Below are 17,105 nucleotides of genomic sequence, written 5' to 3' on the forward strand. Positions count from 1 at the left end.
CCTGTAGCGCAACCCTTGGTACGTGAACGCACTTTTAAGTGCGCGCAGCCGAAACGAGATAAGTTCTTTGCACACGTAGGAATCTTAACGCCTGGGAACTGAATAAGAGCGAGTTTGCTCTGATGAAAAATGGCGGATAATGTGTAGGGGTGGTAGCGCCGCTTCGCACTTTTTTTTTTTTTTTTTTTTTTTCAGCGCGCTGCGTGTGTGGCGGCGCATGGTGCGCGGAACTGGAGCTCCTTTCCAGGTTTCGCAGCGCATTCGTATCACGTTGAGGTGCGCCGCGCGAATTAGACAATATGAATGGTCCCCGTTGGCTTCCAGCTCAGCCCGAGGAGCTTTGAAATTCGCAAACTTTCGTCGCCCGAGCGAATGCGAAAACCTGCCGCTCGCTCAGGCACGCAGTATAATGACTGCAACTTTTCCCTCTAAGAGTTTGCTCTCTGCGTTTAACACAGATCGCGGACCATTTATTTCCCGCTTGCACAAAGTCTAGAACATCGTTCCGCGGCGCGTAGCGTGTTAGTTATGCGGGTTGTTTGGGATGCGGTAATAATGATGAGGTTTTGAATTTCTGTTCTTATAAATGGTTGACGTTCAAATGCATAAGCTGCCTTTTAATGGGCGAGAATGTTTGCAACTCGCACCTCCGTTGACCAAGACAGAACATGAGTAGAGACGTTTCCTCCCGTTCGCTTCAACGGTGCAGGTTGGACAGCATTATTTTTTTTTTATTTCATTCACTTAACGTTTGAAATAATGAATATTCGCTTCAACAAAAATGTAAAGGTGATTTCGAAATTTTAGAGGTAACCGAAAGTTGGACAAGAAAGATAACGGTACTTCAACCTATATTATTTTTTTTTTGAACATCTGTCCCTCCTGCTTACTAACGTTCGCAGTTTCATGACCATTGCATGAACAAGCTAATTCCTTATTCATCATGGGGGGTACAGCGCGAAGAAGACGAAGGACGAAGCAAGAAGACTACACAGACGAGCGCTGTGTAGGCCATCCTTCTTCAAGGCCATCCTTCTTCAATGATTCCTTGTTATTGCAGGTGGCTCAGAAGTGCGCAACCTCACCCAATCACTAATTTCACTCAGTCAACTTTCCATCAAATTTGTTTGCTTTGACATTTGATGAGTCTATAACTGCATATTTGTCTCCCCAACTGACTGGCAACTTTGTGCCGGTGAAAATTGTGTTGCCCGTATTGTTTCACGGCTTTCAAATGACGGACACAAACAGTATATTGTGAACTGGTTACCGACCTCTCTCGTCGTATTTCTTTATTGCTTGACGAATAAAAAAAACTTTACTTTCGATTCGATCCACCGAAACAACAATTTTTTTAAAAACTGGAAGAAGAATATCGTTTTTACTGTGCCATTTAACCCTAAATATCGGACAAACGCAGAGTTTTACGACGCAGATGTTGTTCGTTTGAAATAGGCACTTGCCGTATTTTGCGCAAAGCGCTCACAAATAAACTCACTTTATTCCACTCACCTTTAGCAACAGTTCAGAATAAAGCAAAAGACAGAAGTTTATGTTTTGCTGGCAGTTAAAGTAAATCTCTGGCGACGTTAAATTTCATTGTCGGTAAAAATTTTATTGCATTACGAGGTTTCGCCCCGTAAGATTCAGCAGCTTAGGAAAACGCTTTACAATGGCATTCCAAACAATGAATATTCTATGCGCATTGTAATATACCCGCGGAATCGAAATGTACACATTATAAATAATTCACAAAACGGTTTCCGGCAATTCGACGGTCGAGGCTGTGTCCGAATAACGACCGAACTTTCAGGCGAATGTAAGGCGACAGAAAAAGGGGCGTGCGCGTAGCCTCGGTACATCCTAAGCTGAAATGGGTCGTCAGTGTCAGATTGAATATATTTTTTTCTTTTCAGTATGCTTTGCAGCGAAGGAAGTTGTGATCAACTGACCGTGCTGACGCGTGGCTTGTGCTTTATCTTACGGCTCTTTTACTTTTTTTTTGCAGCTTACTCAGAAGAGGTGGTGAAGCTACGCGAGCAACACTGGACGCCAACTACAGGAAGATAGTGTACGCATTTCGCGGCGACTACCTCGTCCTCACAGCCGCCGGTACGTGGCCGCAATTCGTGATTTCCGCCCTGCTTTTGTCTTCCTTCACGAGCTTAACGTGAGCCCACTCACGATTCCGTACCACCTCTTTGTTCTTGGCTTCTTACGCAAGGAATTCAGCAATAAGGAAAATGAGCAGAGATCACTAGCTTCACTATTGTCTGCCAAAGACTGAGAAGAAGGACTTGACCACACATTCGGCAAATATTTTTGTTCACAGACCCAAATACTTAAGTATTTTCCCGGTTTCAAAAAAAAAACAAAAAACATTAGGATAGTTTAACAGCGCAGATAGAAGAGTCAACTTACACAGACAACTTTAGGAGTGCTCCTTAATCACTATCATCACGGCAAGTACGGGTCAGAGCACAAAGGAGTTCCTTACTCTAAATTGTTTCTCTTTTCTTGTTTTTACCCTACATGGAGCTCACCGTTTCTTTTACGTGAGCCCGCCCACAAACTATATGCGGTTCAGCCAACGCCAGACTGCAACTAACTGTGGGTGTAGTTCACTTAAATGACACCATTGTGCTCAGTAGTTACCGGCTTCCCTTGGAAACTAAGGAAAACAGCGTTCTCACAAGACAGGGCAAGACAGGCGGATTCATATTTTCTGTGCACACGAGCTGACGTTAAAGTCAAATTAAACCTTTGCGGTGTCCCAGAGGGGGTCCTTCGCTCGTCGTCCTTACTCATACCGCGGAAGGGGGACGCCTTCTTCAGCACGTGCTTGCACTTCACTAGCCACTTGCGAAGCGCGACCCTCGAGGATGTCTGGCTAGTAGCCGCAGGCGACCCACAACAGTGGCGAAAGTGCGCGTGACCAAACACTGTTGAAAAGGGCTGAAAGATAGTGTCCCGCACCGACTCTTACACGTGGCTTCGAGGCTTGCTTCGCTTTTTTGCAAGCGTCTTGACCTGCAGGGGGACAGACACGTGGTATTTCCACTATTTCCAAGGGAGCTTGTGTGTCGCACCCTCACCAGGAGAGGTGACAATAAAGCGAGAGCGCGACACGTGGCGCAAGATAGGTGTTACGGAGAATGGAAGTGCGGAATGACTGTTCCATGTGGTGAGGACAAGTGGGGAGGAGATGGCTAGTCACAGATGAAGCACTGCCGCTTGTTCGTGAATTTGTACTCCTTTTTTTTGTGTTGACTTGAAGGCCTCATTAGGCATCGCTTTCAGTAACGGCGCAGCTTGGACATAGTACAGGCGGCTATAAACGGTAAAAGTGCCGAGGTAAGGTTTACGTTAGGTAAAGTGCGGCGTTTGTGGGTACAGACATCTGTGAGGACGCCAGTGTTATTTAGTGTTCTCAGGTCTCGCCACTGTAGGCCCTTTACTGCTACACGTGCGAATGTTGCGAGCGTTCGACAACCCCGTCATCTTGATGTGGAATAAGCCGGAGCAGCTAAACCATTTTGTTAGTGAAGCTGGTCACGTTACAGGGTAACAGGGTAAAGCCAGGCGCTTGCTCAACCAATCTCCGAAGGAGCCGATGGGCTGCCGATGAAGCAGCCTGGCTGAATGCAAAGAAAAGAGCAAGGTGCGGAGGTAGCGGATTTTCTTTTTGTTGTTTAATACTCCAGTTATTCTCTAGGGACACACACACACACACGCACACACACACACACACACACACACACACACACGCACGCGCACGCACACGCACGCACGCACGCGCGCACACACGCACACGCACACACACACACACACACACACACACACACACACACACACACACACACACACACACACACACGCACACGCACACGCACACACACACACACACACACACACACACACACACTCTCTCTCTCTCTCTCTTCACTCCACACACACACACACACACACACACACACACACACACACACACACACACACACACACACACACACACACACACACACACACACACACACACACACACACACACACACACACACACACACACACACACACACACTCTCTCTCTCTCTCTCTCTCTCTTCACTTGTGTTTGCCTTTGTTGACTGTCAGTGTCTAGAAGCGTTTATATCGGCTTCACTCTTTGTTGAACGGGCGCTCATTTTTAACCCAAAGCTGAAATGCTTATAGCCGAAATATTGTATTAACAGCAGGCCTGATTTAACTTACTCACTGTGTGTCACTGATTATAAAACTTCCTTAAAAACATGGTTGTTCGAGAAAGGCATTTTTGCGTCGACGGGTGTTTTTACACATTTGCTTCGAGTTTGGAAAAGTAGTTTGCGCTCTGCGTATCTTCTCTGCCTTATTCCAAAGTACACTTTTTATTAACCAGCTCAGGGTATTAAAATAGTTGAGGTTTTATGTACACATTTTCCAGCTGAAGCCCTTTGAATTTATTTAAGCTACTTAGCTTGAAGTCGTACGATTGCGCGCTATCCAACCTTTTTCAACGCCTACTTCAACCCCAACGTCGGTTTTTGCGCTGGTCCAAGGAGAAAAAAGCAGAGTCATCTCCATTTACCTTGCCATTTTTCTCTTGCTTTGAAAGAGGCTCTGGAATTTCAAAATTGAATGGGATCGCCCGGTCGTTTAATGTTACCGTCCGCCGAACTTTCGAATCCGCGTTTGAAAGTGAAAATACAAATTGCACGGCACAACTAAACGAAACATGTACGCTCGTCCTGCATGCTCCCCTGCAATTATACACATTGCGCTTCATCTGTCTGCTAAAGTCGTCAGTTTAATTTCGTCTGGAGTGGTTCGGAAAAATTCTAGAAGAGGCGACTGAATTGTTACTGCATTCATTCGTTTCTTACACATCCGGTACGCCTCTATCAGGCAGGTATTTCTGAATACTCAGTTTTGAATTCTATTTTTATCCTCTACTGATTGCGCGGTCCAAACGAACAATCTCGACTGCGTCCCAGGGGGCCAGCTACGCGCCTTTCCTTTGCTTTCGAAGCTGCCGCTCTTCATCGCTTTCGGCTGCCCGTTTAGCGCGTTTGCGCTCCCTATCGATTCCTAAATCCCTCGCACGGTTGGCGATGCCGAAGGAATGATCAGACTCGGCCCGACGTCTGCGAGCACCCACTCTCGCAGACGTCGGCTCCGGCCGACTTGCTTCGTCCACAGCGAGACAGGGGATAGGCAGCGCGCAGCTCCAGCTGCTGCGAGTCACGTGATACGTCACGTGGTTACTTACGCAGTTCCGCTTTTCCGGTTCAAAGTCATTCGTGCAGACGCAGAAAAATGGGCGCCGCTAGGCTAGTAAAGCTTTCGCTTTAAAAAGTGCTCAAGAAAATTTGTTGTTTATTTGAGTACATAAATTAGCACGCCTGGTTCTTCAATAGATGAGCGTTGTAGCAATGCTAGGAATCGTCTTACGTTTGAATGTTTACAGTGTGTTTTAGGATGACGACTACAAATGCGTCGGCTGCTTTGGCTATGGTTTCACTGTAATTAGCAAGCCTGTATAAGAAGAAATAAAAAAAGTGAAATTTTTCGGGGGATCTAACCGGAATGAATGAACTTACTTGTCAATGGGTAGTGTGCCAATATGAGAGCCTTTTTTGTAACTGAAAGCGAGATCGTCCGGAATGACCTTCTACGTGAAGTATGCATTTAGGCTAATTTGTGAGTGGTCTCTGAATACATTTTCTCTAGCGCCCATGAAGCTGAACGGGCGAAGAAACTACCCTGTCGGGGCCATTGCAACGTCATGTATCCAGCCAAATATTGCAAGTGGTGTAAGGCGTACATTTCAACATTTGAGCAAACAGGGGTCATGGATAGATTCAGGATCCGGAACGAGAGGGAGATATTGGAAGCCTTAATCGTTAGCAAGGCAGGAAGCGATTGCATTAGCGAGCCGACTGTTTCCTTAACGTGCAAGGAGGTAGTATTTTTGGACCGATAAAAAATTTGTTTTCCACTGAGTGTTGTTTTTACCCTCTTCTGTTTTTTTCCATAAACTTTTATACGTCAGCCAATACTTGTCTGCTCCTATAACTTTTTTCACTGGGCCGGTCTACGTGCGCATGTGCAAAGAAAAAAGCTATGTATAAATATTCGCATGTTCCAAAGCAAAATTACAATTGATGCCTAAGTACTTTGCATTTTGCCTGCATCTTCATCCGCTTTTCTTCATGAACGCTGGAGAAAACGCGTTCCGAGACCTTCTATGTAGTAACCTATAGGCAGATGCCAGTGCAATATACTTGACATCTTTAGGGTTGCGTGCAAGAATCGGAATCTTGGGGGCTGTACATAGGTGCAAGTGCTCACACATGTTTTTTGTTTTTGAACATGAATGCATGTTGCCACAACTAAACTTTTGAGCCAGGCTGCATCTAAGAATGCATGACTTCGTACTTGCAGGTTTCTTCAGTACGACTTCCTTTTACAGGGTCAGCTGTTAAAGACTTGTTGTGCGGAGATCGCACGAAATGACGTGATCGTCGGGTGACTCAAATATTTGGCCCCATGATCGGTCATGTGCCTCAATAAACTCCTCGCACGCGACGACCTTTAGAGCTTGGGTTAAAGCTTGTGTCATGTTACGTGAAAGTTCCTGTCTTGCAAATTTTTAGTACGACAGCGTACTAAAAAGTACGCTGTCGTAAGCGATGTCAGTTGCTCCTCTAAAAGGACCCTGACGGTAGAGGCTGTGCACAAGGAAAGTTGCACACGAGTCCAACTGGGGCCATCCTCTTGAAACGAAAGGCAGATACAGATCACAGCAGCTGAACAGCGGAGAATAGCCCTTACATTTCTTTTACGCTGTCAACAATCATGACACCCTTCTGGTTGACATCCCTGCCTTCGCTGCTTCTCTTTATCTGTCTTTCAAGCTTCTTCTCCGAAATAGCCCTTCTCACGGTCTTGCTTTTCGTCGCGCTCATCTGAATAGAGTATCTAATTGAGGAGACACTGACGTCGACAACTGCCCTTGCGTAACGTTGAAGAAACGGGCGTTCGAGCAACGGCAGGGGCAGAGTCCAGCACTGGCTGTAGGAGTTTTCTGATGACCACTCGTAGTGACTCTGGCCAGATTAGGGGGCTGTCGTCGCCAATACCGCTTTCTATTTTCGATCTCTATTTCACCGTTCTTCTGGCAAACTTTTCCCATTTGCCAGATCCTGCATTGCTCAACAAGAGCTCTTTCCCTTGTCTCGACCAATATGCTGAACGCCGGCGTGGCAATGAACGTCGGGTAGTCATGGAGACCACCCATTCACATTGGCTACACCGGAATCTGCGTTCGCTAATTCAAGGGCTGCGCAGCTACCGTACGACACCGCGATCCGATGGCGTTTGTATCCATTTTATATCGTTTACTTGTTTTCTATACAAAGGCGCGGCTTCAGTGGAGCTTATCAGAAATTGGACGAAGCTAGATAAATTGCACCCTACAGGCCTCTTCTGTGAACCCTAATGTGGATAGACTGAGCACGTAATTTAGCGCTTAATGAGTGCGTAATGAGAGGCAATTTCGCGGAAAGGAAATGAGAGCGCAGAGTTTGCAGAACAGGTACTCTACTGGCTGCTCTTAGTTGCCAGACGCTATTGCAGTAGCGCGGTGGAAACAGGAAAAGGGTAGAAGTTATTGTTAGTTTGTAGCACATGCATATAGTCATCTCTCGTCACAGCCATAGCCGTCTAATATTTGTCGTATGTAGTGAAATTTGAGTAGCTACTCGCTATTACAGGTTCTCTCGCCAGGTGGCGAATGCTGGTTTGGTTTATGGGGTTTAACGTCCCAAAGCGATTCAGGCTATGAGGGACGCCGTAGTGGAGGGCTCCGGAAATTGCGACCACCTGGGGTTCTTTAACGTGCACTGACATCACACAGCACACGAGCCTCTAGAATTTCGCCTCCATCGAAATTCAGCCGCCGCAACCGGGATCGAACCTGCGTCTTTCGGGCCAGCAGCCGAGCACCGTAACCAATGAGCCACCGCGGCGGGGTAAAGGTGGCGAATGCTTTCAATATTGCTTGCGCTTCAGCTTTCATCAGGGCTCGCGCAAATTCCGATGCGCAGGAGATGCCGTGCTTGTGTCAGATGACATGAAGCCTCTTTATTTCACTCTAGTTGAAAGTAACCCGACTCGGGTATTTAGGGTAGTCGCCACAAGAGAGTGTTCTGCGAAGGTCTGCCGTGAAACACTTTGCGGCAATAGTTTGATCTTACTCAGGTGAGCCATGTTGCGATTAAAATTAGAGCGTACGTATTTGTACTACAACCTACCTTTGAAGGTAACGCACAACTTTGAGTCTGGGGCGTTTTTAACCAGGCGAAAAATGGTTTGGTAAATGATTACTAGATTCAATACTACTTTGGAATCTATCGCGCGACAAAAGGCTGCAGCTTAGCGACACAAAAGTATTGGTTATCAGGAAATGAAAGGCACAGTATCTGTCTCACATACCTCGGTGGACAGCTGAACCGCGCTGTAAGGGAAGGGAGGAAGGTGGCAGTGAAAGAGAGAAAGGTGCCGTAGTGGTCGTCTCCGGAATAATTTCGACTACCTGGGGATCTTTGACGTGCACTGACATCGCACAGCACAAAGGGCACCTTTTGTGTTCCGCCTTCACTAGAACGTGGCCACCGCGACCGGGTTTGCACCCGAGTACTCCGGCTGAGTAGCCGAGCGCCCTGACTGAGTAGCCGAGGCTGAGTAGTCAAGCATCGCGGCGGGTGCTTGACGACGCACTCCGGGGAAAAGAAAAAAGAGATCATACAGATAGAATTACTGCTGCAAGGCTGAAAACTCCCGCTACGAAACGCAAATCTGCTGAGGCGTGTTGGTTGGAGCTGCCGAGGTCTGTTCTGCATGTTTATCCGTGTTTCGCATCAAGAAATGGGCATTTAATTAAGGCTTATCTCTAAGCACACGCGCGCATGCGCAAAACATAGGAATACAAGTCTGGACGTAAGGTACAGCCTGCAGAACTCCTGTATAGAAAACACACGCAAAAAAATTGAGGGATGATTATCTGGATTGATGCGAAGGAAATGCGAGAGCATTCCTTTTTGCCTTCTCTTTATCTTTGCTATCGTCCTCCAACCTGGAGCACGCACTCTACCTCTACGACCACTACCCCTACTTGTAACATCACTAAGCTACTACCATCACCAGAACCCAATCACTATCACCTATCACTGAAGCGTCCTTACCAGTTGCTGTCGTCGGTGTGTCATTAGGGCCGATGTTCCGTTATTTCCAGTTTAATAGCAAATGGCAGGTGGAGGTAGTTGTTTGGGAGTTTGGGATAGTTGCCTGGTAGCCTTGCTATATTGCACGCCTGCTGTTGTGTGAGAAATTCTTCTCCTCTAGCGGTTCCTTCTTTACTTTCCCCATTTTGTTGACTCCATCTTCGGTACCTATGCAAAACGTGTCACATTGATAGGCCGCGGCGAGTCCTTATACCACCACAGGCCCAGTGGTGCAATGCGGAGAAAGAATGGCTCCCGAGAGCCTCAGTTTTGCACAGACAGTTCAAAGGGAGGCTATCTCAAGTGTAGGCCTGCTATTGTGCGAGTCATTTTCTTCTTAGTGCTTTTCACTTTTGCTGTGTCCTACTTAGTCCGGTGTCTCTCTCTCCTTCCCTTACAAGTGGAGAGGAGGAGGGGAGATGGGCACGACCGGCAGGTAGCTGGTAAACAGAGAAAAATCCCCCTAAGTACCACCTGCCACGGATGGCTGGTGAAGGCTTCACACCGACGGCGACACCGACGCCGCCGCCGGGCACCGAAGCCGGACAGTTTTCGCCGTCATGGCATTCCTAAATTCCCGCATAAAAAGAAAGAGAGAAAGCTAGACGAGTGTAACCAGAAAAAGAAGCGTGCCGAGATACTGCCGTGCTTGCTCTTTCCGCGTGTCTTGTCAGTGGGCTTCATTGCGCTTGTGATCACAAGTGAGCAGACAGGAGCTGATCAAAAGGCGGTTTCTCCCCCGGTGACGAAAGGGCGAGCGCTTTTCATGGACCGTCTTTCCCGTTGCCATAGGGCTGCCTGCGCTAAGCAGGCTGGCCGGACGTGACGGGCATAATCGCTTCGCTCTGCTGCCTCCCGTTCGCCGTCTTGACACAGCGCATTCAACGTCAAATGCGTTGTGGGAGCTGGCTTGCATGTTTGCCTTGGTTCTGCTCGGTAAACACGGGTCGCACCAGCGCTATTTGTAGATGGGAAATGAGGTTGCGCTTTGGCCACGTGCATGGCTACGTTGGTTGCGTAAATGCCTGCACCAGCAGTCGAGCTTAAGAAAACGGATAAGCCTTGGCATGGCGCTTACAGGCTGATGGAAATAAAGCGAAAATGGTGTAAACGTCTATTTTTCTTTTATGCGTCTAGTACACGAAAGAGATGCGCGGTTTCTGGCGGAGGCAAAGTACGGAAGCAGCAATAAAATCATCGGCTCAGCCAGAGGGGCCAGTAAGACAAACGGGGAAAGAAAAAAAATAGTCGGAGAGCCAGCCGCACTACCAAATGCGAATCTTGCCCCGTTCGGAGCGTTATCTCGTAAAAAGTTTCTTCTGCGTCTTCCTTCTGGCCTCTTCTTTATTCGATGATGAAACGAGTTTACCTGCGTGGTGGGGGGAGCGCCCGTCAACGGGATTCGCGCTGACTTTGGAGAGTTCCATTCTCCTTCCACTTTCCATGCGTCAATAAAGAAAGAAAGGGGACGAGAAAGAAGCTCCGGAAAGAAGCTCCGTGCTGAGGGAAGGCAAAATCTCGCACGAGTGACGTCGAGCATAGCTGCGTCTTCAACTCATATCCAGCGCCTCGCTTCTCCTTTATATGGGTTTTGTATTTGCTCCGATCGACACAAGAACTCAGTCGACAAGAAGAAGAAATAATAAAAAGGGACGCCATTCAGTTTGGGTAGCAAGGAGCGCTCACGCGACTCCGCGAGGCTCGCTGATGTCGACGTTCCGGACGCCGTGCCCTTTGTTATGGATGCGACGTCAGTCTCGTTTTCCGCCCGTCAACTCTCCCAGACAGGCAACGCCGCCTCCCACCGCCTATCTAAGCCAAGCTCAGCCATCGTCCCGCGCCTTTTAATAGCGACGGCGTTTGTTTATCTCGCCAGTGTTTCCTGTCACTCCGGTCGAGTCGAAGAAGGTCCTTTTCCTTTTCGCTTCAACGAAGTCTGGCTATGTAATTGTGCTGACAATATCCTTTTTTTTTTCTGCTTGATATTCTTTTTTTTTTCTGATGGTGTATAGAATTTACTGACGCTCGGCCCGATCGTCGGCGCGGTCTTTGAGGCAATAACAGGCGGGCAGGCGTCAGTCGCCGCTTTTGGGCGGAGACTTGCAAGCCGTATTGCTGTATCTCCAGCGGCTCCATCGAACGCCAAGCGTCCCGACCGCAAACGTGACAACAAGAGACACAGCGCGAAAAGCAGCTCTTTGATTTCCCCCCGCCTCTTCCTCCCCCGTTTCCTTTTTCCCACTTTTCTCCAGGCCTCCGATAATCGGAAGAACGAAGGTTGCTGTCGACAGAGCTTTCAAGGCAACCGCTACTTTCAAGAAGCGGGTCACGCATGAAGAAAGCTTTCATACACGGCGGTAGGAAATAATATTAACTAAACACGACGAAAGTCCTCGGTCGATGGCCAGCTTTCACTGCATTCATGCGTAATGTGATTCACTGACGGTGAAATCTTCCGATTTCTGTAGTGGATGCGTGGAATGCCTCGAGAACGTATGAGTGTCGCCTTTAGCTCACTTTATAAATGACCGCCTTCGATCGATCTCGAGTACTTGGAAATGGAAGGAAATAATTAAAACAACACTTACAGTAAATCAAATAATTAAATGATGCCATATTCTGTAAGGATTTTTTAATCTTAGTTTATTTCCTTTGCCTGTCTGCCGTTGGTCATGCCCACCTTTGAGACGAGAGCCGGCAATTGACTTTGCTGGCTTTGAATCCTGACGTCACATGATGCCGCTACCAGTGATAAAGAGGCGAGATAGTTACAGTGACCCAGCATCCTGAGATGGTGAAGACGACGAAGAGGAAGAGGAGACATACGAGAAGTATAAGTGAGGGAGACGACATGAAAGCCCTCCATAAACGCCGTAGTTACAGTGAACTAGATTAGTTTATTGGTTTATTGGGTTTTAACGTCCCAAAGCGACTTACGCTATGATTGACGCCGTAGTGGAAAGCTGCGGAAATTTCGACCACCTGGGGTTCTTTAACGTGCACTGACGTCACACAGTGCACGGGTCTCTAGAATTTCGCCTGCATCGAAATTCGACCGCCGCGGCAGGGTTCGAACCCGCGTCTTTGGGGTCAGCAGCCAAACTCCATAAACACCAAGCCACCTTGATGCCTCGGTTTGCAGCCGGTCTTGATGCGAGTACCGTATTTTGTGGTGTATATTGAGTTCAGTGTCGAGTTTCTCTTGGATGTCATGAAGGCTGCATTCAGGCTAGGGTTTACAAGTCGCGGCGTCGCAGTGCCGTATCCTCCTGATTTCTCTCAGACGAACGGATAAGCGAGCAGCTTGAAGATAGAATGACTGTCAGTATAGTCGGCTTTGACATACTCATCACGAGGGAGAGACGAAAGTTTTGTAATGTGACCGAAGTGATTTCATTCATTCATTCATTCATTCATTCATTCATTCATTCATTCATTCATTCATTCATTCATTCATTCATTCATTCATTCATTCATTCATTCATTCATTCATTCAAAGTGCTCACATTAAATGTGCGCACTTGAATCAATTAATATATGTCACCAGGTGACGGCTTGTGAGGTGAAATAAGCTGTGCATATGTTTGGAATTTCTCTCCACCCTTACCGATGTTTCATTTTATTAAAAATTGTCGGATCCCGACCAGATGTCTTAAATCCTGAGTGCACAGTGTGAGGACAGGTGGTAGATGCAAGGCGCCTCAATGTCGTCAAATTTTCACAACACAAAAGTGTCTTCGAAGCGCGTGTAAATGCAAAACCGGAGCGCTTTGGCGTACTGTTTCATACGGGACCATGGGGAACATTTAGAATCCACTTCGTGCGAGCGAGCCGTTTGTTGTACATAATGAATCTGTTTCGTGAAATGCAAGTCATTTTGCCAGAAAGGCTCGCAGATTTCACGCAAAATTTTCTTTCATTACAGGCCAGTGGCTGCTGACAGTGGGTAGCTACTGGGTTATCGGACTGGCCTTCTTGGTCGCGGACACGTGCGATTCCTTTTCATGGATGAAGAGGTACAAAGTTCAAGTGATGGAAAAGAAGGTATACGCCTGATCGTTGGCTCTAGCATGCGCTTTAGCTCAGCGTTGCGAAAGCATACAGGGTGTTTCACCTAAGACTTTCTGCAATTTTTAAAAATAAGCTATTTGAATTAGATGCGCGCTTTTTCTGGCATAACATTGTCAGTGGTGTAGTACATCATAATGCAGTTAAGACGTGCTAACTAGCAGGCTTTTTAACCAATATTTAATAGTTAACTTTTAAACTATTACCGTTGGGCTCCTTAATTATTGAGAGGCATGTAGCCCACCATAAGTAATGTCCATATCCGTTTTTAGAATTTCAAGAACGCGATTATCCTCGGCGCTGTGGACCAACAAATTTTGGCTATTTCGACGAGTTAGGTTCACTGGAGAGGTTGCTTTGCCTGCAAGCTTCTCAAACCGCATGTATTTTGGCGCGATGTAGGCGAAATTTGTTGGGCCACAGCGCCGAGGATAATCGCGTTCTCGAAATTCTAAAAACGAATATGGACATTACGTACGGTGGGCTGCATGCCTCTCAATAATTAAGGAGCCCAACGGTAATAGTTTAAAAGTTAACTATTAAATATTGGTTAACAAGCCTGCTAGTTAGCACGTCTTAGTTGAATTATGATGTACTACACCACTGACGATGCTATGCCAGAAAAAGCGCGCATCTAATTCAAATAGCTTATTTTTTAAAATTGCAGAAAATCTTAGGTGAAACACCCTGTATAAACTGGCCCCTTTCACAGTGCAGTTGTTTTAGGGACTTAAGAGTTTCGGCGTTGTTATCGGCGTATTATGCAGCGCTCACCTTCTGGCTAAAGAGAGTGTCGTTCAGGTGTGTGGAAAATGAGTTTTCTCGACTATTACGCCCTGTAAGCCTTTTTAGTGCGCCAGCACTGAAACCCCCAATCTCAGATTTTGCCGATATTTGTCTGTCCGAAGCCTGTCTCAGTGTCCTTGAGGTCGGTCACCAAGAGCAGCCTCACAATCCCCACTGGAGGCAACACCTACCATCGCAGGGCAGTGGCGCATCGCTTAACCGCTGCACCACGGCGCCAGGAGTGGTATAAGGACTTCCAGCGATCTATGAACGTAGAGGATGACCAATTCTACTTATATGGGCATTGACCTGTATGGGCATTAACCAGAACCATATATGAGCATTAACCAGAACAGCTAGAAGCTGTGAAGAACCGAAACACTTTCCAAAGAAGGAATCTTGTCGTGTACACTTGCGTCCTAGCTTTGGTGCGGCAAGCTATAGACATCCTGGACGCTTAGTTCGTGATCAAAATAAGTTCGTACTCCTTGGCATGTAATGTTCCTGGTGTTAAGTCATGTAATGAACTTTTATTTTGCTGCGACCAAAATACTTTTTCTATATTGCTATTCGTATCATGAGAGCTGCGAGTCGCGGTCCTCATGTCAGGCTGATTTCATCATCATCATCATCATTATCATGTTCATCATTATCATCATCAGCCTGAGTACGCCCAGTGAAGGACAAAGGCCTCCCTATATCTCTCCAATTAACCCGGTCCTGTGCCAGTTGCGGCCACCGTATCCCGCAAACTTCTTAATCTCATCCGCCCACCTAATTTTCTGCCGCCCCCTACTACGATCGCTTTCCCTTATCAGTCATGATTTCTGTAGGTCTTCAGCATTCTTTAATGTGATTTGTATTGTATTGTATTGTATTGTATTGTATTGCATTGTAATGCATTCATCGCTGTTCAGGAGACATCCTTTCAACGGCTCGGCTGCTCGAAACTGAGTTCCGTCCGCTGTCGCGTGGTGCAGGTGTTCATGAAAATGGACGCACTCAAGGAGAGAGGGTGTGGGGGAGAGGAGTGTTCATTGCAGCCATCGCATCTTGCGCGGATTTCGTCCAGCGCAGCAGGCTGCTGACCAGCCGTGTTATTCTCCCACAGGGTAGTGTGCTGGGTAATTGTGTTTTGAAATGACTGATTTTAAACAGTGGAAAACTCGCGAACGGCAGCTCAAATGGTGAAACTGCATTGCGGGCACGATATAGGGTGTCGTGGCCACGGTAATGTCCCACGACATGAGCTGACGCTGACGGCGTGCCAGGCTCACATCTGGCCTTCTGTTTGAACGTTTTCGTGTGGGCGCGTCAGAAGTGTCAGTAATAAGCTCTACAGGAGAAGCTAGTAGCCTGTCAGCGTACGAAAAGTACTTTGCTTTTGAGTTGCTTTTTAAGCCGGGTGATGGGAGTTTTCAGTCGAAACATGATGCCCTATTGTTCTTGCCCACTGTCTGCTAGTTAGAAGTGGTAAACGCTGCGCGGGGAGCGGCGAAATGTGGGCGCGCCCTCAACAGAAGAAAACACAGCTGCTGCCTGTTGGCTGGAATAAAAACCAGGGTTTCTACACGATTAGGTACATATCTGCACGAAGTAATGAGCAGTACTTGCTTGCAGCAGTTCGAGCGGACAACTCTCTTCTGATTTGTATATCGAATGTTCAGAAAGAAAGGACAGCATCATCCAATCTGAATATTGACAAGTATGTGTCTGAGGAATACAAGGACTGTTACAGGGCATTCAATGACTTGAATGCTGTGGTTGACAAACTGAACCGTGAGGTGATTAGTGTCATGTAGTGCTGCGACAGTGGCAGTGAGATTACTGATGCTTGTGACGCTTCACCAACTGCATCCCAAGAGAATATCCTGCACATGCCCAGCACATGGGTTGGCATTGAATGGTTCCAGACATCGCAGCCTGTCCCCCTGGGCCAGCGAGACCTGGGGCGCTATGCCGGAATGCCCGAGTTTGGCGCTCGCCCGAGTTTCATCCGAGTTTGCGATGACGGCAGTCAGTGAACGAAGATAGCGCGGAAAGTGCGCAGGCAGCGGACAATAAAATGTAGAGATAAAGCCACGTAAAGGCGATACAAGCGCACCCTGCGCGCTTGTTTCACACTTCAAACATAATACACTGCACAATACCAGGCCGCAGCGCTACCTGAAGTTATCAGCGCCATATCAGCAATCGCGAAATCGTGACTTCTCTGCTATCTATCTGCACACTCGCCGCTAGCTGTTTGACACGCCTTTTCGGGCGCGTCAAAGGCGTGTCTTCTCTTTCAGGCTCTATCTGTCTCTCCATTTTCGAAGACGAACAGTGCGCACTAGGTGCACTCTTGTATCAACCCTTTCGCTTCTCTCGAATACGTTAAAAGGCAACAGATAGTATTATGAACATTTTGTTCATTTCCAAATGTATTTTAAAATCTGAATCCAATGAAGCAATGTTGAAAAGCATAGCTTTAGGAAATTAACAAAGATTTGACACTTTCTGCCGCTAGAGGCGAGAGTGAGGCCATGGCACAGACGGTTGGCTCACGTGACCCGTTCTTTGTAGACCGCCCAAGAAGCCGATGAGGTGGCGCCGATGTGGTGATAAAGCACGGAATATATCCAGATAACCCAATGAAGTTTGACGCGGGACGAGGGTGGGATTTTGTCTTGCTACCATTATTTCACTCATCTGAGGGCGTCGCCAGAGCTCGGGATGATTCCGAGTTTCAGCAAACTCGGGCCTTCCAGCATAGCGCCCCTGTATCCATTCTGGTGGGGGGTGCTCTTGGAGGTGGGATGATCATGAATCGAAGGACCACAACGTAGGCTGCCCGATCTCCCTGATTTCTTTAATGAGGTTTTTGAATGCATCAGATCTAGAAAAAATATATCTCAAGAGAGAATAATGCCAGAAAAGACAACATAAGACGAAGAAGGAGGGTAAGGT

General features: G+C 47.2%; 1 protein-coding gene and 1 pseudogene across 1 annotated transcript in view; both read left to right on the forward strand.

Moving 5' to 3' along the window:
* LOC149372381 (fatty acid hydroxylase domain-containing protein 2-like) overlaps positions 1–17,105 on the forward strand; it is a 62,989-nt gene that overhangs the window by 28,562 nt on the left and 17,322 nt on the right. The window contains exons 3-4 of the mRNA XM_089586172.1: positions 2,009–2,112; positions 13,228–13,346. Of these exons, the coding sequence (XP_089442298.1) occupies positions 2,009–2,112; positions 13,228–13,346 (223 nt within the window). The remainder of the gene's footprint in view (positions 1–2,008; positions 2,113–13,227; positions 13,347–17,105) is intronic.
* Positions 15,149–15,958, forward strand: LOC149372382 (proteasome inhibitor PI31 subunit-like; annotated as a pseudogene).

This window comes from Amblyomma mixtum, chromosome 1 (assembly GCF_055824585.1).
Source record: "Amblyomma mixtum isolate Tamu chromosome 1, ASM5582458v1, whole genome shotgun sequence".
In the NCBI taxonomy this organism is placed as follows: Eukaryota; Metazoa; Arthropoda; class Arachnida; order Ixodida; family Ixodidae; genus Amblyomma; species Amblyomma mixtum.